Source organism: Gasterosteus aculeatus, chromosome 20, assembly GCF_964276395.1.
Source record: "Gasterosteus aculeatus chromosome 20, fGasAcu3.hap1.1, whole genome shotgun sequence".
NCBI classification, from domain to species: Eukaryota; Metazoa; Chordata; class Actinopteri; order Perciformes; family Gasterosteidae; genus Gasterosteus; species Gasterosteus aculeatus.
In genome coordinates this window covers 9,682,567-9,707,746 of record NC_135707.1, presented here as the reverse complement: position 1 = coordinate 9,707,746, position 25,180 = coordinate 9,682,567, and the positions used below count along the sequence as shown (strand labels likewise).

Sequence of the window (25,180 nt, the reverse complement as noted above, 5' to 3'; positions counted from 1 at the left end):
AAGTTTGTCTCATTTGACGCGCTAATGTTTTGTTTATCACCTACATACTTGAATCTATAAGTACAAAAAAGCCCGTCCATAATGTTGTATTCAGATGTACGGTTGTCAAATGTCTCATTCCAACGTGTCCCTGGATGCTCCATCCATCTTACAGAATGAGGCAGGCTTGTGTCTCCTGGCTTCCTGTCAAGAGGATCATCATCACTCACAGCTTTTCAACTTTTCCCGGAAACATCCGGAATAACGGATGTCAGGAGAAGAGCCATGGATCAACATGTTACTGGCGACGAGCGCGAAGAGAAGGTGAGGGATGGGGACGGAGAGGAAAGAAGGGGGAGCGGGAGAGCGAGAGGAGTGAAATAGTTTTCCTTCGATTAAGGCAAAGATTGGACGACAGAGTGATTACAGCGCGTCTGTCGCAACGTAAAGGTGTTTAGATGACGGATCTTTATATGACCTGTTTGCGCGCGTGGATGTACAGAGAAAGCAGCATAAAAAAGGTGTGACTCAATACAACAAGGGGAACTGGAAAGCTTTATTTATGGCGGGAACCTTCCACATTTTGAGGAATGATGAGAGATGAGGATGGAGGAATTAGTAGCGGTTATGAAGACAGATGTGAGCAATCAATTGCTAAAGCATTCGACTGCTAAATAATTGCACATCTTCCTCTTGGTAGAACCACTGCTTGCCCACCACATCTCTTGTAAGCCACTACCCGCCACTTCAAATGCTGCTTCTGGGGGGTTTTGCAACGAAAACCTCCTCGTTATCGCATAGGAGGTCAACAATTTCTATTCCAGACAATAAGCGGTGATGCTTTTATTTCCAGCGAGTCCCTACATGTGCACATATTCCAGACTGAACCTCTGAAACAGTCGGTCAAGTCCTTTTTTTGGAGATGATTTAGTCCTAATTCTTCGAATTAAACCAAAAGTCAAAAAGGAGAAAATAAGGTGGTGCATTTTCTCTGTGGGCCGTTACTCTACATTGTATCGGGTATTTCTGCAAAGCCGCTTCTCTTGTCACATCGACACGCTAATCCTCACAGACAATTGTTTAACCAGATGTCACTCACAGGAGCACATACACCTCTACAGAAACTTTGTGAGACGCCTCAGACTTAGTGTTTAATTCACTGTCAATCTGACAAAATACAGGTTCACAGTCCCATCCTGTTCAGCTTCTGGATGAAAGATCACGCACACACAGCTCTGTGCTCCTGGCTGAGATTCCCAATAGAAAAGTCTTAAAATTATGTTTATTTCTTCAAGTTAGATATTAAGCAAGGTAGGTTATCCATCAAGATGAATCCAACAGCTAACTATTGATTTAAGTAATTTAAGGTTTGTTAAATGTCTGTGACTGAAACAAGAAAATGAATTAATCAAAAATGCTTGTCTGGACACACGTTTACAGGTCAGGCTCATTTACCATGTGAACAAAAAAGGGAATCTGACTGAGAAATTTCCTTTTAGCATAAAGACAGATTAATACAATATTCAAAGTTCGGATCCCTTAAAATAGACTGTAGATTAGTAAATTAATACAAGTTAAGGAGGAATGGAATAGTAATGTTCATTCCTGACTGGACACAAAACAGTGTTTATGCTGAAGCTCAGCTTGAAAAAGCCGACTCAATAACGTGTAACCGTCTCACCTGTTCAGTGTCTGGATCAGGGATTCGCTTCTCAACCTATTGACTCTCCTCTAAAAAGTAGTTCAGCAGATTGTTGATGTGAAATAAGTTAAAAGGGTGTTGTCCTGTAACTGATTGAACTGTACTCTTCGGAGAAACAACAGTACGGTTAAAGTTTCCTGGACCATACAACAAATGTCAGACTGAACTTGATGTTTTACCCTCAGAAGTCACTTATAATATCTGGAAGCACACATTAAGAAAAAACAACAAATAGCAACAAATAACGTTCTGGAAAGCAGGTCTTCAATTGAACTATTTTCAGACACAGAAATTTTATTCAGATGCATGATTAGATATCATTACTTGGCAACAGTTGAATGAGATAGCGGCATGACGAAAGAAAACATGCAAAATCACCACAAAAAAGTGCAGCACAAACAGAGGTGTGCTGTAATTTTGCAATGGACGAACAGACACACAGAGAGCTGGCCTATTTATAACTGACAAAGCAAAACATCATACAAAATAATCATTCAATAAATTCATACAATTATTATTAGTGTCCCAGTCACATTAAAAACAGGCAAATTAAGCGGCTTGAAAAGGAAACACAGTGAATCATAACTCTCCATAATAACAAACAAAAGCACATAAATCATGATAAATTAAATTGATCAAATAGCTGAATGGCAGCTAAACACCATGGAGTTCACACGCTGTCCATCACAGAATGAACAATCACCTGAGTAAAAGCTGCACGGCTGCATATCTGGATAAGAGAGGCCTCACTTCCTACTTCACAGTGATCTTTCAAGATTCAACATTTTGCCGTAAAGAGTTGTTCTTACTTTTCCTAACTTTAAGAAACAAATGTATGGAAGAGTAAACATCACATAGAAAGGAGATACAATAGACAAAGTGTAAACCCACTGTGATCAGTTCCTTCTGACACGTAAAGTAAGATATCTGGACGGGATCGAAGAGTTACCTTTGTGTGTTTGTTTGTTAGAGACAGTAAATGTGAGATGAAGTGTGAAAAACATTGTTGACACAGCGAGTGTGTGTTTGTGTGTGCACATCAGTCAGCCTCCTGAATATGATGCAGGACATAATAGTCGTGGACGTACATCAGGACGGCGAATGGCTGACCAATGATGAGAGAGATCCACACCGCGGCGTTACCGTAGTTACCGTGCAAGAAGCGACCAACGAACCAGGCTAATGGAAGCTAAAGAGTAAACACAAATGGAAATTGAGTAAACACAGTGAGTAACGGCCTGAAAATGTTGTTTATTTTGTAATCATTTCTGTTGCCTGTGTTTTATGACTCAGCACTCTGATGAATAACAAACTAACAATTTCAGGAAATACCAAGAGGGCCCATTGTTCCATTATATTCCCCATGGTATGTAAAATATCCCCATGCTAATGTTACATTAATGAGGCTGTTATTCAAGTTAATGAATGATTACCTTTTTAAACATTAAGAGCCAAAAAACATTCAAATTGAAATACATGTCTCTTTTCATATATATTTCTACAACAGTACATGTTTGTGCCAACCAAAGCTACGTTTATCATCTGTGACAGGTGTTGGGTCTTACCTGCGCCATCATGCCCATGAAGGCCCAAAGTCTGAACATCCTGAGAGGAACGCTGACCAAGTACTGACAGAAACAGACAAAGGAAACAAGGATCATTACATGGAAGAAAATGTGCTCTCTAAAAATAATAATAATCTATAATAATTTATACAAACATCTACCAGAAACTGGATTTTTGAGGACATTTAAGGTCTAATAGGCAGTGTATTCAAGTCAAGCGGAGAAAGTGGTCTCGGCGCAACAGCCCTTACCTCATGGAAAAAAGCCGACAGGAAGAAGACAGCCGATTGGCTGACTATTTTACTAAACCCCCTCCTAAGCAGCGGCTTGTAAAAGTGCCTACGAGACAGACAAAAATACAAACGTGGAAATGGATGAGTGGACGGATGATGTGCTGGATGGACATCGGTTGTAAATCAGAATGTCTAAAATGTTTTCCTAATGTGAAACAACGCCTGTGGGAGTATTTCAACTCTCTTATTTGCTTCAAATCTCCCAGACTGACAGGAATTCAAAGTAAATAGCCCTTAAACCCTTTAAATAGAATTTCATTTGCTTGGTCTCGTTTAATATAACCACCCTGCGTTTGCTCCTGCTGTTGTGTCCGGTTATGTGGAACTGGCTGCCGGCGCCGCATTTATTATTAGTACTTACTCTCTCACAGCCAGATGAATCAATTTCCCAAACGTATCAGTGTGCCTTGTTAAGTCTTTCGCCCTGCATCAAACCCACTGCTGTCCCCCGTGTTCACTTTTATAAATTTCAATGCTCCTTCTCGTTGTGCAGAGTGCGGATAACTCACCGAATACACCACTTGTGTACCGGGATGTTCCAGTTCTGCCAGAAATGTGTCACAGTCTCAGAGTTCCTAAAAGAGTCAGCAAATAAAAGGATTGAAGCATTACAGGGTTTAAACAATGTATCCAAGGCAGTTGGATCGAAACGGATGAAAATGGAGAGTCAAGAATCTTTCTTTTTGTGCAGGAACATTGGAAACGATAGGAATTATCCCACTGTGCATTGACGGGTGGAGTTGATTTATTAATATCAGCAAATGTGCAACGCATAAAATTACTTATCTATACATTTTGCAAAGTACTGAAATTATAGAACACAGCTGCTTATATACACATAACGTTTTCATTTACAAGTAAGCAAGCAAATGCTTCCCAACGTCCACTACATCTCATTAAATCCCTTAGCAACACACATCAAAACCTACCACCAATCATTGTAGAACTGTCGGTCTCCAAAGCACAGCAGCTCAGCAGTGAAGTTCATGGATGAGTGGAAGAAGCCGTAGAAAAACATCAGCCACAGCAAGTGATTGGGGACCTGGAGAAGAGTTGGACAGACGGAAGGACACAACAACAATAAATACGGCTGTATGGAGTTAAGGTCAATCACTAAGTTGTAATAAGCATTGGGACAAACAGCATTAGTGAATGGTTGTTCAGATGCAGGCACATACTCACAGCTAATCGTAGAAGTCTCTCAGTCATCCTTGACAGATCCATGTCCTACAGATGGGAAGAGCAACAGATTAACAGGAGACGCACAGTAACACTTTGCATTTGAAGGAATATACGTTTCACTGTCATTCTGTCCTCCTCACCTCTAGTGGTTTCATGGAACTTTGAATAATGGGAACCATCCACTGATAGAAAGACAGCAAAAAGCACGTAAACTTATTATTATACATATTGCCCGCATGTTTACTCATTTTTCTCATAGTTTTACCAATAAGGGCAATACGATCACATCACATCCTCATAACCATAAAAAACCTGAAATGCAAAAGGACAGAAAAAAAAGCACCACACATCTTTGGTTTACGTCACAAGACTTTACCTGTTGGGTGAGACCAACCAACATCTGGATGAAGAAAAGCTGGGGGCAAAAAAAAAAAATCAATAAAGTGAGTCACATGAGAAGATAATCTGGGGAGTGCGTCAGTATAAATCACATTTGAGTTACGCATCAATGAGGAAAATAATTATGCAATAATGTTTAAAACAGACATTCACATTTACATGTTTATGCTTATGTTCTTTTCCCTGTTGGACTGTTGCTTTCATCTTGTCCCCATATCTCAGCATTAAGTTAACGTGGTGTAACTAGAAACTTAACGCCCAGTCTTTTCCCTTATAATAAGCAAAATCTACATTAAAACGTATTCATCATCATGACCTTTAGCGGCAAGTTATACAGATATCTTTTTTCTTTTTTTTCTTTTGAGAGTTCTTTATTCACAGAAACACTCCCAAGTGGTGGCATCACTGCAAAGGTGCCGGTATATATTATTATAGATATTTCCTCACCATCTCAAGTAGTCTCCTCAACAGGAAACTCATGCGAACATTAGGAGAGCGGGGGAAGTTGAGCTCATAGCACAGAGTTGGAGCAAAGACAAAGTAGAACATGTCTACAGAGGTGGAGAAGAGGTCAAAGTGGCCGTTAGTCAAAATATGTGAGAACAAGAAAAAGAGGAAGAGGCACAAAAAACATTGTCAGCTTCATACAAACTCTAGGAAGATACCTCTGATGGTGAGGTTGCCAGGGTAACAGACTTTACGGCCGGCTTCGTTGAAGTGCTGTGCTGAGGGACCTGCGGAAGGAAGGAATGTGCAAGTTCACATTACATTACTAACAAAACTATATAATGAAGTCAAGTGCTGACATGCACAAATTAGATGATTGGGATTTCTGATTTACTTCCGTTATATTTAAGAGCTGCAGTACAAAGTATCTGCCGTTAGATGTCCCTGTAACCACATAATCAAGGGGCCAAGAGATTGGTTGGGCTAAGAAATTTAAAACTGACCTTAAAATTAGCAAAGAATAAATTACTCGTTAAAAAGCCCCCCTTTCCAAAAAAATGCTTGTGTTTGTGTGACTTACAAGAGAGAGACCTGGACAACTTCTTGGCTTTGATCATGCTCAGCTCTCTGCACCACATGTTGACGTCCTTATAGGAGTAAAGCTTTAGGGAGAGGATGGTGTACGTCCCAAGGACAAACGCACCCCCAACTGAAACAGAGGGAGGGAGACATTTGAATAAAGCTGTGATGTGAGAACTTGTAACAAAATGATATACTGCCAAGAAGTCGGAGGATGAGAAGCAGAGATGGGGTTAAACCAACCAAAGTTGGAAAAACAGTGGGGGGGGGGGGGTGGAAGGAGAGAGACAGACTGAATGGAAAACAAGAGAAAAACAAAAGAATAAAGAGAGAGGCAGATTAAAACAGTGGACACGTGAAGGGGAAGAGCAGAAGAAACGTTGTCATCTGATCTTAAACAAACATGCCCAGAAAAATAAATCATCCCAGCTAAAAAGTATGAGAGCAAACAGTCATGACTATGCCAAGGACATCATTGTTGTACAGTTTAGTCCCCTTGTTTACCAGCATGTGTGTGTGCGCGTGGTCATAAAACCGGTGTCGCTGTAGCCTTTTGTGAATCAATATAAAACAACCATTTGATGTTAGCTTAATAATCATGTTGTAGTCTTCGTAGATTGTGCCCGTAGACACACACACACACACAAAACAACACACACACACTCCTTGGCTAACTGAGCAGTTTGCCTACCAGGCTTTGTCAATAATAACCATATGCTTGATAGCAAAGATCATGCTGAACAGAGAGGAAGACAAACACACACACACACACACACACACACACACAAAAATTGCCTGTTGTTCCAATAGATTACGGTTCAGGTCTGCACACCTGTCATCAAGCCACAGCAGATCTTAACCATCAACCATCTGCCTCTCTGGCTCTGTGAGGCTGCTACACTCCAAAGGGGCCACCGTATATCACAGAACCACAAGGAGGCGGAGCTTAAAGCAAGTGGCTGGAAACATACCAGTGGAACCAATCACCGCCCACAAAACGCACAAAAGAACAGTGGATTTCTACCTTTGTCCACCACACTGAGCGCTACCAGCATTCTGAAAAACCTCAAAAGTAGTGTTTGTCTTCCTTTAGATTCTATATACGCGTCCCGAGATTAATTTCCCTCATATTGCTCTTGTTGCCATCTGTCAAATGTTTCATCAGGAACTTTAGTAGAGATTTAGTTTTGTGGTAACCACGGGGGAGTTCGATAAATAAAGTCCAGCAAAACCAGCCCAATGGTTAATGTACCATGTATGCTGGACTTCACCTTAAGCACCACCCTCAGACAGATGCAATCCAATTTGAAATCAAGCATGAAACAAAGAATCACAGACAGATGCACCGAATCCTTAACTCCTTCACCTCAACAGAAAGAGGAGAGGAGAATAAACCAAGACGGGAAAGAATAGAAGACTTAAAGCAATCATTTTCTTGGACCAAATTAAGATTAAAGAAAAAGCTGAGCTAAATATATTATATTAATGGTATGAAACACTCCACTACTTTGGATCGTTTGTAGTTTAAGAGAGAAATGTGACATATTTTACATTTTCAAGTTCTTTGCCGGATCAAAATATGAATGAATAATATTGAATGAATCACTCAAAAGTGCATCACGCTGTGTAAGATATTGCTAATGTATTAAGGGTGAATCGTATCGTTTGTGGTGTCTGTCAGGCAGACCGATGAAGACAGAAGAAGGTGACCCCTGGATGACCCTTCACTGCAAACCACCCGTCCATTGGCATCTCTCTGCTCCTCTCTGCTCCTCAGAGCCAGCTGGAAATAATCCAGTCATGACCAACTGGTCCATTACCACTAACCGACCAATTATGGCTCCGTATAAGAGATGTCTTTTACTGCACCATCAAACTGGTCGGCTGTTTCTCTGAAGGGCAAGGACGTGAATGTCAACCTAATCGTTCGATCTATCTATCTATCTGTTTTATGCACGTGACAACAGTGCCGACTATCAACGGGTGGATAATGGTTCGGCTGCATCACGCATGCTACGAGCCTGTACAGCTGATCGTGGCAAGGCTGCAGAGACGGAACATTAACAGTGAAAAATATGTTACCTGGGGTCACGGAAGGGACCGATAGGACCACTGCAGCAGGCAGCGTTAGCATGATTGCCATGTTAATGCAGTGGACCAGAAACCCAGCGACTTCAGTGAATGAACCCTGGGCAGAAAAAGAGGCAAAGTGGAACAGCAGGAGTTTTCGCATTAAAATTTAAAGACAAGTTGTAGCCTATTTTAAACCACCATCCACCCAACTAATGGTTTTTATTTTATTTTCTATGAAGTGAATTACTGTTGAGCTTATTGTAAAAACGGTGTGGAGATCATAGCAGCTAAACATGAACGTTGTTCTGCTTACAAATTGAATTGAATATTTGGAATGAGTTAACCAAATTTAAAATTACGCTGGTCTATTGAAGTCTTTAAAAGGTCTACAATGTTCCACATTCATGCCGAACAGTCTGAATGTGCCCTAAATGGATTAATTTCTCATTTTACCATTTAACACTTGAAGATGCCGTTTGGGAGGGTCAACTAGTCAGTCAGTTTTAGAAAAATAATCCCTCCAGGGAAAGTTCAACAGCTCTGTTAAAATCCACAGTTTATCTGATGTTTAGTGCAAGTGGGGGTTTTTTCCACTCACCTTGGACAGCTGCCTCTCTGTGTAGAGAGCAACCAGAACGAACACAACGGACACTGTCAAAACACAACGAGAGAATCATGTCAGTTCCTCTGAAACACTCAAAATTTTGGGTTCTTTCTTATAGATTTACCTCTGGCGGTTCTACGCGGGATGAAAGGATGAATAAGTAAGGGTAGGATATGTTGGTTTCAAGGCTACTGGGTGCACTGGTTCGGTCTCAAGTCGAGTATTTGTCTGAATTAAGCTTTACACCTGCCCTACACCGGCTGTTTCATACATATACCACGGTATCACACACACACACACACACACACACACACACACACACACACACACACACACACACACACACACACACACACACACACACACACACACACACACACACACACACACACACACACACACACTTACACACGCATGATTAAACATGAACACCTGATGAAATAAATGAATCAGCACTAACAGAGCATATGCGTCGCACAGCACACACCGACTGCTGGTCGGGTGGGTGGGCATGCACACGTGCACACACATGTCATTTTATATTCTGTTGTTGCCTTTTTCAGATCTCGAGGAATGGAAATTAAAGCAAAGGTTTTTTTTTGTATTAAACAGCTACAATATCCTGAATTTAAAGTTTGGACCCAACGTGGTATTTAATGCATCGCCCATCTTGCACGAACTGCTGCCACAGAGCCGGATTCTGTTTGCAGTAAATTGGCCTGAATTGTTTGTGGAGTTTTCAGTTTAAACCCCAGGCCAGCTCACTGCAGAATGAGTTTAAGGAAACCACTGGTATGTCGATTGCTCATTACCCTGGCTGAGCATCACTGATGGCACATAATTGTAGCAATTGTTCCATTTTAAGACCCTAATCAGTGCATTAGCATGTCAATCAATCTAATCTAGAGTGAGCAGATGTGTCAACTGTCCGACATTTTGATTACTGTGTCTTATCATTCTGTCATCAATGCAACTATTCATCAGCATCCAAAAATCGACGTGTTTCATGGTGCAGCCATGTCACATGCCTGTTTTTGACTTCATAGTATTCTTACTTATGCTATGAAGAGAGAAGGGAACAAAAGCCGTACATGCAAAACTCTATTTCATGTGGTCATGACCAGATTTGCTGATTGGGCAAGCTGAAGGTGCACAAGTGACAACTATTTTATTCAACGTGTCATCATTTGCAGTCTGTAAGATAAAGAAACATCACTAGGTGTCCGTAGAAATGCTCGTTAGGCATGATTGACATTCAGGAGAACATCTGTAATTTCCTCTCAAAGACCACTTGTGTTTAAAACATGCAAATTGCTAAAAGATGATTTGCCAACATTTAATTCATTTCAGCTAAATCTGCTCCACTAAAAATAAAAATAAAATAGCGAGTTACTTAAATGTTTTAAACAGGGCAGTGTGTGACATTATATCAAAATAAAATGTTGAATGTGTGTCATTTGAAGTGTGTGTGTGTGTCTTTAACAATGACACACACACACACACACACACACACACACACACACACACACACACACACACACACACACACACACACACACACACACACACACACACACACACACACACAGAGTCCTATATGAAGGTCATGGCATGCTATGGCTGTTTTGTTTTTAAATCTCTCTTGAAAACAAGCCCGTTGAGCCCCGGCAAATATTCCGACCAAATGTCCATCAAACTGGAAAAAAACAAACCATTAAACACAACTGAACCTTTCATCAAGTGTCTACAGAGACACTTGATGACAGGCAGTACGAGACTTCTAGCATTGTGAGACACTTGACACTAGTGTCGGTTTTATTTTGGTCACTACAGGAACAGTTGCCTGGATGGAAAGCTCTTCTTTTTGCCGTCCATTGCAGACTTAGTAATTGACTTTGTGTTTGGGGTGTTTGTGTGTGGGAGGAAGTTGCTGCGGTGACTCTGGAAGGACTCAATGTCCTCAGGGAACGAGCTGCTTTTCTGTCCATGTTACGGTGAACAGATTCTCATTCTCACCTGTCTCAGTAAGTAGTCAGCGTGGTCATGTACCTTAACTCCTCCGTCTATTCCTCCCTCCCTCTCCCCTTGTCCCGTGCCAATGCAGCACTTTGCATCGGGCCCCTCGCTCTTTCTTTCCCAATCCGCTAATCTCTCCCCTTTCGCTTATATTCTCTCTCTCTTCTCTTGCTCCCTACTTCTCTCACTCTCTTCCTCTTACTGCAGCACGGTATCACTGTGCAGTATATGGGGCAGGTGAATTTCCCTCTAGAGACACTGTAAGCTGCACCACTGCAGACCCACTGTGATATAGCATGAAATAAAATATTTAAATAAACGTTGAATATAGCATGTGCCTGTTTGTGTCTTAACACGGGACTTGAAATAAGTCAGATTAGTCCACTCGAAACATTCTCATTGTTAAATGCAGCTATCCTAATGTTATGATTGAATTTTAGAAAAGAAACACATTTTAACCACCATGTTTTGAAGTGTTATTGTCAAATCTAGCAGAAGGTATGTATCTATGCTCCGGATGCATTTTACTCTCAATAAAACAATTTTTAAGTGACTCTTGATCTAATTTCCCTCCTTATTAAAAAGTAACCAATCCAAATATGAGTCGTTATCTTAAACACAGGAATTATGCTGTTTAAATATGCGGCTGATCCTAGCAGGTGACCCAGAGGAACACAGAGGAAACGTTTACCTACCAATAACCAGGCATGCTGCTGGCCATCTGTAGGGATCATTCAGAAACAAGGCAATCACCTGAATGGGGTCCACCAAAACACCATACCTGACCATAAAAGGAAAGGGCAGATTAAAGAGGACGAATCTAGAGAAATGTGTTTTAGAGTAAATTAATGAGGTCATTCCCTTTAAACACTACGATATAAAATAACAACACACTGCACATATGTTTAGTATTAAAGATAAATAGAAGATTTGAATGTAGTGTTTTCTTTACAGGAGCCATTCAGCAACTATCAGGAAACACAGAGGTGAGACTAACAGCATTAACTATGACTTTGTGCCAATTGAGATGATTGCCATGTATAATATCAGGACCCTGTGAAATACAGTCATTTATTACATTTTCAATGAGGGATGTGTGAGTGCTACAAGGAAAAACACAGCTATTGTCAAAAAAAGATTAGCTAAGAGACAATACAGGATTAGTAAAATCCCTCTGGTGGAAGCCAGAAGATGATTGTGAAATTATTGAGAACCTGGTACTTCTGTTTGTTATCTTTCATCACATAATTGGAATATCCGTTTGAGAATGAATTACTGGGTACAAGCGCACAGGATGCCTGTTTTAATGATAACAATTAATGTGTCAGTATATGAAAAAGACACAGATGAAATACTGTCCAAGGACTCCAAACTCACTCACCGTAACAGGTTTTCTAAGAAGAGGCGAGCGTTACTCAACACCTGCAACACAAAGCAACGTCATTGACTGTTATTACTGTGATTCTGCAAGCTTCTCGCTCCTGCTGGTGCGGCTTTCGTCCCTCTCGCTGCATCTCATCCCTTCCTCTCCTCGGCCTATTTCTCCTCCTCTTCATCATCATCATCGCGTCCTCGTCCTCGTGCCCACATTCTTTCTCGTCTCCCCTCCTCGCCTTTCCTCTTTCTAAATGGATTGTAATATCTCATTACCCGGCACAAAGGCTCTATGCCTGGGGATCGGACAGAAGTTCCTTGGGAATGAAGGAACACGATCTGTGCTCAAAGCCTGGATTAACAGGAGGTCTTGGCGAGCCTCGTCTTTTCTCCAGCACAGAGGAGGAAGAGCTGCAAAAGGTGTTGGGCTTGACATAAACTTGTTAATCAGGTTAAATGATTTGCCTGCACATGTGTTGATTATTTCCTCAATCCTAGTTTCTTCTCCAAACCCTCAAACGGATCTATCTGCGCTGCTATTTGATTCAAACCATCTTAGATATTGGTAGGACTTCATTTTTCAGCAGTGCGGTAAAGATTAGCGTATCACTCCGTGCCAGTGGGGTTATCTGATTGGTTCTCTGGTTTTAATGGTGTTTCATGGGAAGGAGATGATGAGCACAAACATTCCGTCTACACTATTCAGATCACGATGAAGAAGGTAGCTACGCACTTCCACAAAGCCAACATATGAACCGCTCTTTTGGTCTGACTGTGCGGTGTGTCACTGCCACCATCCGGTCAGAGGTGATCAACAAGTTCCTGGATTCTTTGCTTGCTTCAAACGGGACTTTTTTTTCAGGGACTTTCTGTCGATGGAGGACGAGTAAAAGCGTTATGCTTACTCTCTTGCATCAGCACCGGACATCAGAGAAGAACATTGCACTGACAATTTGCTATTTGGTCTAAGTAGTAGCACACTGCTAACCAGCTGGAAACGCACTGTTTACTCTACTTGCTCTTACCAGCATGACCACACACCAGTTGAGGATTCCTCGGTAGTTATTGTAACCACTGGTGGAACTCAGCAGGGACTCCCGGGTCTTATGACAACTACGGAAACAAAATGGATTAACGGGTGAAACGACCAAGAATATCAGAGTCAATTGCACATGAAATGATGAATATTATGAGGAGCAGCACCTTAGAAAACTAAAAGGTGAAGAACCCCGACACCCGGCTATTTTTATCATTTAATTTGCTATGCAGCGCAATAACAAATATTCAACTGAAGTCTTGTGTACTAAATACCAACGACGGTCTAATCAGTACACAAGGATACTTTAGTATTATAGAACTGGTCTAAGGGAATTAAGCTAACACAAAATGTACTTTTATCAGAATTCCATGATCAATGGAAAAGGGTGGTGGTTAGTGGTGAAGTTGTGATAACTTAAAAAGTCAATGTGAAAGTATGAATGAAAAAGGGGCTCCAGCAGACACAAAGTGGCTCAGACCGCCTCGAGCCGCCCTCTGTTGTGCCATTGCTACTAACTGTTTGCAGACACGTCAACTCACCTCAGCCGGTCGCTAACGTCACTCCTGCGTTTGCGTTTGTCGCTCTTCGACTTGGCGCGGACCGTCTCCGGTGGGACGTTTCCCCCTGCTGACGTCCCACCGTCAGCGGCCAGCGAGCTCTGCAGGGCCGCCGCAGACGTCCCGTCCGTCGGCCGCAGACTCGCTCCTAACTCCGCCGCTAAAGTCGCGCGCCTGCGGAGAGCCGCCGGGGCCTCGGCGGCGTGCGATTCCCCCATGACGACGACGACGACGACGACGACGAGAGCAGAAACCAAACTGTTGTGAAACGCGGCTCAAAGCCCAAACTTCTAGAGTCCACTGGGCGTTCGCGCCATGCCTGTTGCTGCTCCGCCAGCGTGGCGAGAAGAGGGAAGTGAACGGGGCCACTGGAGGAATCCGCCCCGGGGGGGCGGGGGGGCAGAGCTCACGTTTCAGCGGCGTCGAACGGAGGTGTGAGTGCGTTCGTGACGTCACGGGGAGGGAACAGTGGCCAGGTAGAGGGCCGCGCGCCGTAACCGACAGGTGAGTCACACACCCTCGAGGCTCCGTTCAGAGACGAGATACCGAGGGGGCGTTTGAAGTGGTGCGTGTCTCCGCTCGCCTGCAGCGGCCTCTCCCAGATTACAGTGAAATAAGATAGAATTGTTGTTTTCGACTTCCTGACAGGGGGGGCATCTGGTTCACGACCAGAACCATAACAGAGACTAGTGGGGCAAAACGATAACACAGGGAGGTCTTTTTTTTGTGGCTTTCCTGCTGGACACGACTCAACAAAAGGGTCAAATATCCACATTAAAATACCCTCTGCAACTGCTTTAAGCAAGTCAAATTGGGTGAAAGTGCAGATTGACAGAGGAAGTTAGGGTGTTGAGCAAGAACTCCCTCTACGGTTTTACAAAGGATGGACGTTGGTTGAAAGCTCGCCTTTGTTTCCGTGATTTTGGCACTGTGGGTTGGACCAGCAGTAGAATAACCTCGCAAGGGTTCCTTTTAATTGGAGGGCAGAGTGTCTAATGGCTATTGCCTTTAGCACGTCGGGGCCAGTAGCCTATATTTGTATTCCAGTAAGCAGATATCCAAAGTGTGAGCACAACAGTGGCTTCTTCAAATGTACTCTTCTGTTCAATTAACCCCCTTAAAGCACAACAAAGACAGCTCAGGCTGATGGATTTTTGAAGGAAATCGTTCAAGGCCTGATCCGAAGTTGCTGTGGTCGTGTGAGTTTAATGAAGCTCGCCGACTCACTGGTGAACCTACTGACACAGAGTATATCTGAGCTGGTGCTTTGAGCCAAAGCAAACGAAAAAGGAAACATTTTCATACAGCTCGCTGTTTGAATAATCGAGAAGAATTCATAAAGGGGCCGTTGCTTTCAGATCTGCTGAAAAGACGCACCATTTGCATTTGTAGAGTCGGGGGGGCAACACGGGCGCTAGCATCATTTGGCTTAAGTTTGCACCACCCAAATGTGTATTCCCCATCAATGGACGTTAAGCTAAAAACAGCACGCAGGCAGATGGAATCTGAGCTCAGTGTGACGAACTTGCTACGACGTCACGTAACGGCCACAATAATAAGTACATCCTTCATGATTTTGGGAAAGATATGGCGTTTAGTCCGGTTCAAACCTGACAAACTTGACATGTTTTATTATAAGTGGGTCGGTCCTTTTCTCCCATCCCATCCCAGCTCTGTGGAACTAACGTGTTAGTTAGTCGCGTTAACAATGCAGATCTCTTTCGACTGGATGGCCTAGGATCCAATAAAGAATTTGGATTTCAACAATCTTCCTTGAGACTGTAAGAAACAGGATAACATCACACCCTCTAAGTTTCCCCTTGTGTATAGTAGCCAAAAGACAGTTTGAAAGCTTTCATTTAATGAGAATGCCCTTTCTGTCTATTGTTGTTCTGTGCGCTTATCCATACTGTGGTGAAAACTGATCAGTGGAATTGATCTAGCTTTATCAGCCCTTACTGTCTATAAGGTTGTCTTTTAGAGTAATGAGCCTGTCTGAAGTTTTCGGGATAAGAGACCTTGGGGAGGGATCAATAGGAAACTTATGACTAATTGTTTTAACCCTTAATAAACTCCTTGCTGAACTACAGTGTTTTCCCCAAAAAACATTCAAATGTCAAATGACCCTTTTGGTTTTCATTTAACTCGTATATTTGTTTGTTTATGGTGACTGTTGGTCATCGGGGACAAAAAGCAGCATGTGGTCTGGTTGAATCTGTTCTAATGTTCCTCGGGGAGGCTGAGCACAATGATATTCTATCAAAGAGGCGTCTCAGACATAACGCTGCAACATTTTCCTCAGCTTTCCTCAGCCTGCACTACGAGCCAGTAGAGGGACTGCAAGGCTTCAATCCTCTTTCAACTTTTTGGTGAGTCATTCCATTGTGTTGTGGCGTTTTTGAGGGTCGATATTGAAAAACCTAACGTCCGAGTTTAGTGAAAACTATTTCAATTTCAACTATTTCAATTTCTTGTTAGAAATAAATGTTCGTGAATACATTTGTATCATTAACATTATGGACAATATTAAGTTCTAGTTGGGCAATGAAGATGATTCTGCTGGACGGTAATTCAATATACCCGTTATATATATATATATATATATATATATATATATATATATATATATATATATTGATCAAAGTTTTACTGTAGAAGCCACTTTGTTGCGTGCAAGCCTGCTAAGGCTCCACTGACAAAGTTCTTTTTTATAACAGCTAGGCATTTAAAATTTAGAAAATAGCGAGGTTTTACCTATGCATTATTCATGCTTCTGCAGGCCCTCAAAAAGCAAAGCTTTCCACGAGCTCGGTGTGAGCTGCAAGAGCGACAGGTAAGAACACAAGAAATTCCTCTTTTTATGTCCATCTGTCTCTCATCGTGCCTCCCAAAAACATGATCGTTTCCATACTTCTTTTTGACCTTCCATGTCTAGATGTATCAGATGAATCTGTCTAAAGGAACAAAACACCCATACATGACATGTTGAATGCAAAACAGGAATTTGGGACACTTAAAGCCTACTAGGATCCCTCTCTGGACCAGTTTGTCCTCATCATGACTCAGTCCTCATACATGTTCTATTTTACATATTTGTTTAAGCACATTATGGGAAGAAATTACATTTTTTGCTGTTGCATTAAGATGTACCTCAAAGGGGCCTTACTCAAACCCTTAAAAGGTATCCCCCGAAGAAACAATCAACTGGACAGAGCCGGACATTTTGGCCTTCAGTCTGTGCATTTATCTACTCCGTCGCATTCGCGTTGTTGCATCTCTCTGTGGGTAAAAATGTTTACAGCACAATCTGCTAAACCATACTGTCATTTGCTGGAGGCTAGCCGGGAGAGGAAGAGAGGAAGTGTGTCATTGAAAACACAAGGTTTAAGGCAATAAACATAGACAAAAGATAAATATAGAGACAAAGGAACAAGATGGGGGGCATACAAAGAGAGAGGGAGGGGGACGGAGAGGGGTTCTCACCTTCTATCTACTGAATACCTCAGTCACTCTCTCCTTTCCCTCCATCTGGAGAGGGAGACAGAGAGAGGGAGAGAGAGAGAGAGAGAGAGAGAGAGAGAGATAGTGTTTGCCCTTGCAGGTTGTAATGAAGCTGTGGAAGGATAGATGACTCACTTTAACACAGGCGGAAGAGAAATACACACTCCCACATCACTCAACTGACCTGAGTGTGTGTGTCTGCTTTTGTGTGATAGGTTTTTGTGTAAATTTACGTTTTTGATGGTAGGAGTGTGACAATAGAGACTGATGCTGATTATATAGGAGACTGGACGGAGTGATAAAGGTGTGACAAGATTGACGTACAGTGATGGAGAGGTATGTGCTCTGCTGTGCGTGCGCAGTCTGTGCGACCATGCGTGATCGTGCACGCACCTGTGCAGGCTCATGTGCATTTGCAAATTTTGCATGTGAGAGCACATCCGTCTGTGTGGAAAAAATAATGCATGAAAGTGTGCGCTTTTTGTGTTGAAGCGCGTGCATCGTGGAGTGATAGGTAGAGGCGTCATCGCGCTGTAAGAGGGCTCGGTGCCACGTCAGCGTTTTTTTCAGTTCAGCCAAGGACTCCTGCACGCGCTGTCTATCCATCTCCATGTGCCTGAGTGAAATAGAACCATAGGGCCTTAGCTTTCTTTCAGTGGACTGACCTCCTCAAGATACAAATAAGTAGAGAGTCGCTTCCTCTTTTCTGAAATATCTGAAAGCATATTTTGTAAAAGAGCCTGCAGGGGTCCTTCCTTGCAGAATCCCACTGCACTGTTTTCTGAAATCCTTTTTTGCGTTTGACAAAGATAAACATTTTCTCAGCTTATGCTATCTGAGAGGTTTCTGTTATGTAAAATGAGTTATTAAAAGCGCTAACTTTGACATTTAGAGCATTAACATGGCAGCAAACAACAATTTGTAATGTAAATACAGAGTGGGGTGATATGCACCTGAGGATGGAATGAAGTCTCCCTCCGGCATGTTTTGTGGCTCCAGCTTCCCTAGTCTTTGTTTGCACAGCCAGTGTAAAAACATCACTGTCATTCACGGTTCCCTGTGACGTTAAATACCTGAGTCTCATTGACTGTAAACACATGCTTCATGCTGACAAAGCTGTCAGTTTGAGTATAAATCACAACCCGTCAGATGCCACAATGGCTCCAAACTGCTCACTCTCTGCCTGTTATTCTGTGTTTCATGAAAATAAATGAACCTAGTAGAATTTTTGAACTCAAAGAAGATTATATCACGTAGAAGGTTACAATCATAGCAGTTTACCAGTGTTGTGATATTCACATGCAAGCAGCCGGAAGAGGTTAATGCCACCTAAAATAGTTTGACTTGCTTCAGAATATTAAAGGGCACAAGTGGGAGTTGGACGGACAGAGCCGAGAGGGACGAGACAGTTTATTTTCATACGCGTTTTATCTGCGTGCGTGTATCTGTGTGAAGCCGACCGTGTTTAACTAATGGCCCGGGGAAATGTCATTCACCACTCGCTATGTGAACGTGATGAAAAATGGATATGATTTTGTACGGTATAAATAGGAGAAGCATTTTATCTGGTTCATTTGTAGCCTCTGCGTTTCCCCTACCGTGAAATAGGTGAGTTTGCACTGCCTGGCTGAAAGAATTTCATCAGATCTGGTTTCAGTGGAGAGAGCTCTCGCAGCTTGCCAGTTTGAAGCTTAGGGTTCATGAAGAATACATTGAATAAGGTTTGGCAGGGATGATTTCTTCGGTCTCTAACAAAGGGAGACATTGAGGACTGAGTCGTTGCCTCTTCATATTCTTTTGCCACTTTACAACATGAATAACAAATGTCATATCAATATGTTAGTATGCTGATCGGGACACCAACAATCAGCATACTGATCAGGACGTACCGTATGCGAAATCTTGAATTTTCAAAGGGTTTCACAATATAATGTCAAAGTCTTCCTTTTTAAAAATTACGTTGATGTTAATTGTGTCCATGAGTGAGTCACCATGGGAAAAGTTTTTAAAATCTGTCCTCCAGTGGCTGTTGTTCACTTCCATAATTAAAAAAAAGATGGTTGCAATGGTTCTATATGAAGAGAATAAATAATGCTTCTGGTGGCAACAGGTTAATAAACAAGTCCTACTCTGGCTAGAAAGTAATGATGAAAACATATATGGATAAACCTTTGAGGTTCCATTAAGATTGTGGAAATTTGAGCTTGGGCAGCATAATTATATTTAGTGACGAATAAATAGACACAGTTAATCACATAGAGTATAAACGTGAACCCTTTACACGAAGTTTAAGACTTTTTGAGCATTTGCCAAATTGCATTTGGAACCTCAACAACTCTGTGAGGGAACAACCAACACTCTAATCAACTTGTGAACATTGTTGTTCACATTGTTCACATTGTGAACAACAATTGCCACTGAAAAATCAGCATCCTGCAGAACAACACGGCAAAACCACTCAGGATGCTAATTTGTTGCCTTTATACTCTGATTATTTTTGGAGGAAGTTTTGTCCACCCTTTAAAAAAATATCATAGCTTAAAGTGTGCGACCGCTTTACTTCAACCTTTGTCCTGGCCCATATAATCTCCCCCCATGTAAAACTTTATTACCTTTAAAAATCTCTGAAGGGAAATGGGGAAGGTGGGGAATGATTGAGGTTTGAAGGTTTATGAGAGATGCGATGTGTCCTTTCGTCGCAGGATTTTAAAGCATTTCATTCAAGCTTCCTTCCGACTCCGCAGCTCTTCTGACATTACCAATCCTCACACTTTGGGAACGCCGAGCTGTGAGAAAAACGGAGCTCTGCAGTCCTACAGCAAACGCCTCTAACACACACTCCAAGCATTTTGTAGCAAACTGTTGTTGTATGCAAATCACGGATCAATTTCGGTTTTTGATGAAAGAAAACGTTCAAGCTGTTGTTTACATTATGATCTAGTTTTTAACAGCTTCATAATCAAAGACCTCTCTCTCTGCACTGTGTCTAACTCTTGGCTATATAGAAGGAATAAATTAAAGTGCTGAGGTTTCAGCGTACAATTATTTTTTATCTTCTGCTCATTATTTCTCACACACACACACACACACTTCCGTGTAGACATAGGGTGTGAATGCAGAGGGACAAGTACAGTTTAAGCGCTGACGCAAACGTATGTAACCAGTCGTAGTTTTTAAAGATTTTATATCTTGTGCTTATAGGAATTCTAAGCATTTTGTTTGAACAAATTTCATATAATTCACTTAAATTTATTAAAGCTCAGCTCTTCTGTAATCACACACCTTTCACTGCCGGCTCAATTAAAGCAGTTCTTCAGTTGTTGTCCGCCATAGTGCCGATAAATCACCATCCGGTGGTGCAGTCGAGGAGGTAGATATTTTGTTACTCACCCCATACGGTGAGTTTGTGGCCTTAAAGTTGATAAATGGCTGTAGAACAGCTTCATCCTCCAGTATTATTCAACGGTGTTGGCACAGTTAAAGCACTTTCAACTGTGGGGGTTAATGGTGCTGCTATAGTCACCATTTGTTGATTCATTCGATCATTGTAGTAACGTGATACCTCTTAAAAACAAAATATATCAAGGAGGGCTGCAGCCAACTAATAATTTGAATAATTGATTTGGTTTGGTTGACATATCTGAAAAATAAGGATTTCAACATGCAAAAAATATTTATATAATATATTTCTATTTATATTTAACATTTCATCACACAAATAGGTCCCAAACTGTTGACTCCATCTTCAAATGGGACTTGCAAGATGAGGGCTGATGGCTTTTTGTGCCAGTTTCATCACAATGTGGTCATACAGTTTGCTTCATGCCTAGAAAAACCTGTTAAATGTGTCGTTACTCTTTAAGTCAATCACTGTTACATTTTAATACTATGAATTGTATGTCATAAAGTACAGTTACACTAAATCTAATGTTGATTTCTAAAATAGTTTTTCTTCATGATAAATTGATTCATAGCCAACAAATTTACATCAACAAATGAAAGCCTGGCATCTTTATTGGGCTACGTGTGGTAGATTAATGAGAGGTGAAACAGCTGGGATATGAACTATGAACAAGGAGTAGTAAATACATCTTATCATATATAATGTTGATTTACAACACTATCAACAGCATATAATATATTTCCACACTTATTCATGTCGGTATCAACAAATACATCCAGTTTAAGCATGTGTTGATGCTGCTGTGTTTGTGTTAATGAAGGCAGAAGACGGTGTTTATTTGGAGTTGCTTAATTAGCTGCAACAGTAATGAAGCCACATGGGACACAGTGTTGGTATCTGGACGGCCGGGATATGAAGATTATTTAAACTGGATTTGTCCAAGAAGCCGCTTCGTTTTACACATCTAACAAGCACAGATGCAACACACACAATACACAAATGTGCCTGCTTCTCTTCATCTGCTGCCAGGTGTGTGCATACAAACTTCTTTGTGTGGGTTTTACGCGCATGTTGTTTATCCCTTTGTATTCAAATATGTATCTGATTGCATGTGTATGTATCTGTAATTACGTGTGCATGTGCGTGTGTGTGTGTGTGTGTATGTGCGCGGAAACCTTTTGAAATAGATGTACCAGGGGCATAGCGGGGATTATTTGCAGCTTCTTTATGGGTAAATCGATGTAGAGATGTTAATGCTAACTGCTTTAAAACTACAGGACTTCTTTTAACATTTTAACCTTGATTCACTTGAGTTTTACCATTAAATAGGAACCAGCTGGGATTCGTGTAACTCAACTCATATTATAGAAAAATACAAACTGCTATAATGTGATGACTGAAATTTGCTGGTAACAATGAAACGCTTTGCTCCAGTAGCATTAAACATTGTATAAGACCTCAATCATTTGAATTGGTCCCGGGAGATGCAGGGGATTAATTTATAAACAGCTTCATCACACTTCACGTCTTTGTGGGGGTTCATCTTAATGAGGATTGTCACATTTAAACTTTTTATTGCAGATAGATAACGACTTCTACCCAAAAATCTGGTATGAACAGACAGAAAAAGTGTGTATCTTTTTGCACATTTGCAACTAACTGCACTAGTGTGTCTTTGTGCATCCGGGCATGTGTGTGTTTTCCAGGAAAAATGCCCATTTCAGCTGACGAAGGCTGACAGTGAAGGAGAAGAAACTGCAATGAGACAGACAACACTCTCTCTCTCTTTCTCTCTCACACACACACACACACAAACTCACTTACCACAAGCAATCCTTCTTTCCCTTCTCAACTTGCCCATCGCTCTCACTCTGCATTCATCCTCTCCAGATTCTCTCCCCTTTTGTTCTCTTTTACTCCATTGGTTTCTTCTTGCTCCTTCGACTGACCCGTTTTCGTTAATTCCTCTTGGTAGGTGATGTATAGACAAAAATAACCAGTAAATATGAAGTTATAATAAAGGACTCAAAGTGACCCTTGTTAAGAATCCTGTTAAGGATCAACAGCATGGTGATGATGGCTTGTATGACACCATGGAGAGCTGAGCACCTCAACTAATAGAACGAATATTTCTCAAACTTTGTTCTGCTTTTATAAGAATGAGCCGTGCTGCTGTGTTTTGCCTCAGTGTAATTACTTTCCTTAATATGTTGCTTGCACATGTGGCCAATCAAACTATTTATTGTCTAAACAGAATGAAAGTCAATTGAGACGATGAGTTCACAGTTGAGTTGTTTTTCTCGTCCTCTGTTTTTCTTGGATTACAACGTTTTATTTCTGCTGGATTAAAACATCGGCCTAAATAAAAAGCCTTATAAGTTCCCTTCAAAATCTTCAGGTGAACAATAGAGAGACTCCGAATAGTATACATCTCTGTCTCTATAGCAACTATGATTCTCTGCCAAGGTTTATGAGGACTAATCTTTAAAATGATTTACAGCGCTCCTGTAAAAATCTATGAATCATCAAGGTTTGATTTTATTACTGCCAAGCTGCGGGAGAAACGTTCACATCATAACCTGAGGGTGGAGGTATTGAGCTCTGCATCCTGTACTCTGTGTGTGTGTGTGTGTGTGTGTGTGTGTGTGTGTGTGTGTGTGTGTGTGTGTGTGTGTGTGTGTGCCCCTCCAACCTGAGGAAACTGCGCTACAAGGTTAACATCTGTAGGAGTCAGGAAGCGAGAGGTTCAAGGGGCTGGAAAACCGGCATGGGTGAGGATGGACTGTGGGAGAGTTTTAGAAGTACGTGAGGAGATAACGATAGATTGAATTTCATGACGGGTTAGGGAATCAATTCCATAGGAACATTATATGGAATAGAAAATACATTTTTATGAAATAGATTGGCAAACTGAATGTGTAAATGTCTCTTTGTTCCCCTCTTTTGAGAATGTGAAGAGAGGGATGAAAGACAGGAACTGGAGGAGTAATGAGAGCGGAATGGAAAAAGAAAGAGCTGTTGAAACAGGAAATCAATACTTTAATGTTGGGTGCTGAAGTGGTGGGGGCAACTGTCTCCCTGAGTTTCCTCCTTGGCTAGAGGCTGACAAACACGCACACACGCACACACTTCTGCCTGAGCTGGCGAGTGACTAAAGCTGTTGAGATGACAGAATTAAAGGACACCTGCTGAATAAATGTAACAGGTCATTCCTGTCCAACCTTTAGTCGAATTGAATCGAACATCATTTGTGCAGGCAGAAGAGATTGGCATTCAAAGTAAAAGTAATCTGACATAAAAACTATGATACAACAAGTTACACGTCTCATAGCTGAACCACGACAACACAATGTCATCGTTCTGCTGACATGTGTTTCCAGAAAAAGGAATATTTTATCAAGCTTCTACCAGGACAATGCAGAATTATCCATTTTGATAATGAGGAAGTAGAATCAAACATCCAAGAAATGTTTTATGGAAGAAGATTCCAGAAAATATACATGAAACACAGTATACAATTGGACAGTTTCAACTAAATGTCCATATACTCGCTAGCAGTGATATTTGTGTTTATTCGTCCTCCATCCTCACTTTTCTGTTAATCTCACAGATTAGGGATTAATCCATCATCCTCTTCACTCGTGTCCTCCACAACTCTCTCTACCATGAAGTTTACTCGTGTTGACGCCTTGGGCAAAATTGTGTTTTTTAAATACTTAAAAATGCCCCTTTCTCTACACATTATCTTTTTATTGATGTACACCAAGATTTGGACCAGTTTAAAACTCTCAATACATTATTTTTCTAGCTTGTCAATAGTACAATATGGATTTTTTTCACTTGCTGTTTGTCAGCTGGTTTAGAAATATAATAAAAAAACACACCAGTTGATTTCTTTTGTATACGAGCAACGCCCATATTGTGTCAACGTCTGTGTGTCGTCACGTCAAAAATGTGGTGTTGTCCACACTGTTGCAGGAACTACCACGGCAGCAGGTCATAGTACTTCTTATATTTATACGGATATCTATGTCCACATTTTTAGCATGAAGAAGAGAAACTCAATCTCCGAGTCAGTCCAGGCCACTTACAAACCTTAATAACTGTGTTTTTTTGTAAGCAGTCCTCATAAGTGTTGATCAATATCAATTGAGATTACATTATTTCATCGTGGCTTCTAAAATCTGATCCAAAAAAGCAATTTCCTCCTCTTGATTTCAGCATTTCAACAGCCTTCTTGATAAAGATTACTGAATTTCACGGAGAAGAACGCGCCGAGGACGAGCAGATCGCCTCGTCCACATCTTTTGTCAGTGTGACGACCGTCTAACCCGGTTACTCAGTTCTTTGCACCACTTCACTGTAGCTACGGTCCTATTATTGATCTTAAGCCAGTTTAGAGTTAGCAGATAACACGGCACCTTTAAGCCGTCAGCGCGCCGCACACTCTCTCCCTCATTTGTGCTT

General features: G+C 41.4%; 1 protein-coding gene and 1 long non-coding RNA gene across 4 annotated transcripts in view; one reads left to right on the top strand and one right to left on the bottom strand.

Annotated features, from left to right (window-relative positions):
* Positions 1-1,944: 1,944 nt before the first annotated feature.
* dgat1b (diacylglycerol O-acyltransferase 1b) lies at positions 1,945-14,419 on the bottom strand. The gene is made up of 17 exons (XM_040165995.2): positions 13,792-14,419; positions 13,239-13,326; positions 12,221-12,261; positions 11,535-11,620; positions 8,818-8,870; positions 8,229-8,334; positions 6,148-6,276; positions 5,786-5,854; positions 5,568-5,671; positions 5,098-5,136; positions 4,862-4,903; positions 4,722-4,766; positions 4,469-4,581; positions 4,049-4,114; positions 3,498-3,585; positions 3,247-3,309; positions 1,945-2,870 (listed from the first exon to the last, which is right to left on the bottom strand). Exons 1-17 carry the CDS (start codon positions 14,025-14,027, stop codon positions 2,721-2,723), a joined length of 1,518 nt encoding a protein of 505 aa, XP_040021929.2. The 5' UTR covers positions 14,028-14,419; the 3' UTR covers positions 1,945-2,720.
* Positions 13,782-25,180, top strand: part of LOC144389641 (uncharacterized) — a 69,321-nt gene continuing 57,922 nt past the window's right edge. The window contains exons 1-4 of one of the 3 annotated variants that reach the window (XR_013453779.1): positions 13,790-14,313; positions 16,112-16,178; positions 16,589-16,642; positions 20,055-20,355. This is a non-coding gene — a long non-coding RNA (uncharacterized LOC144389641). Of the gene's footprint in view, positions 14,314-16,111; positions 16,179-16,588; positions 16,643-20,054; positions 20,356-25,180 lie in introns of those variants that run through there. The other 2 variants (XR_013453777.1, XR_013453778.1) reach the window with 2 other exon arrangements.

What these genes read in the sequence shown, in the direction of transcription:
- dgat1b (XM_040165995.2), bottom strand. Translation starts at nt 14,027, where the DNA reads ATGGGGGAATCGCACGCCGCCGAGGCCCCGGCGGCTCTCCGCAGGCGC. An exon ending in TGAGGAGACTACTTGAGATG is followed by an intron (nt 5,137 to 5,567) that starts GTGAGGAAATAT and finishes TTTTGCCCCCAG; the next exon opens with CTTTTCTTCATCCAGATGTT. An exon ending in CAGTTCTACAATGATTGGTG is followed by an intron (nt 4,115 to 4,468) that starts GTAGGTTTTGAT and finishes TGACTCTTTTAG; the next exon opens with GAACTCTGAGACTGTGACAC.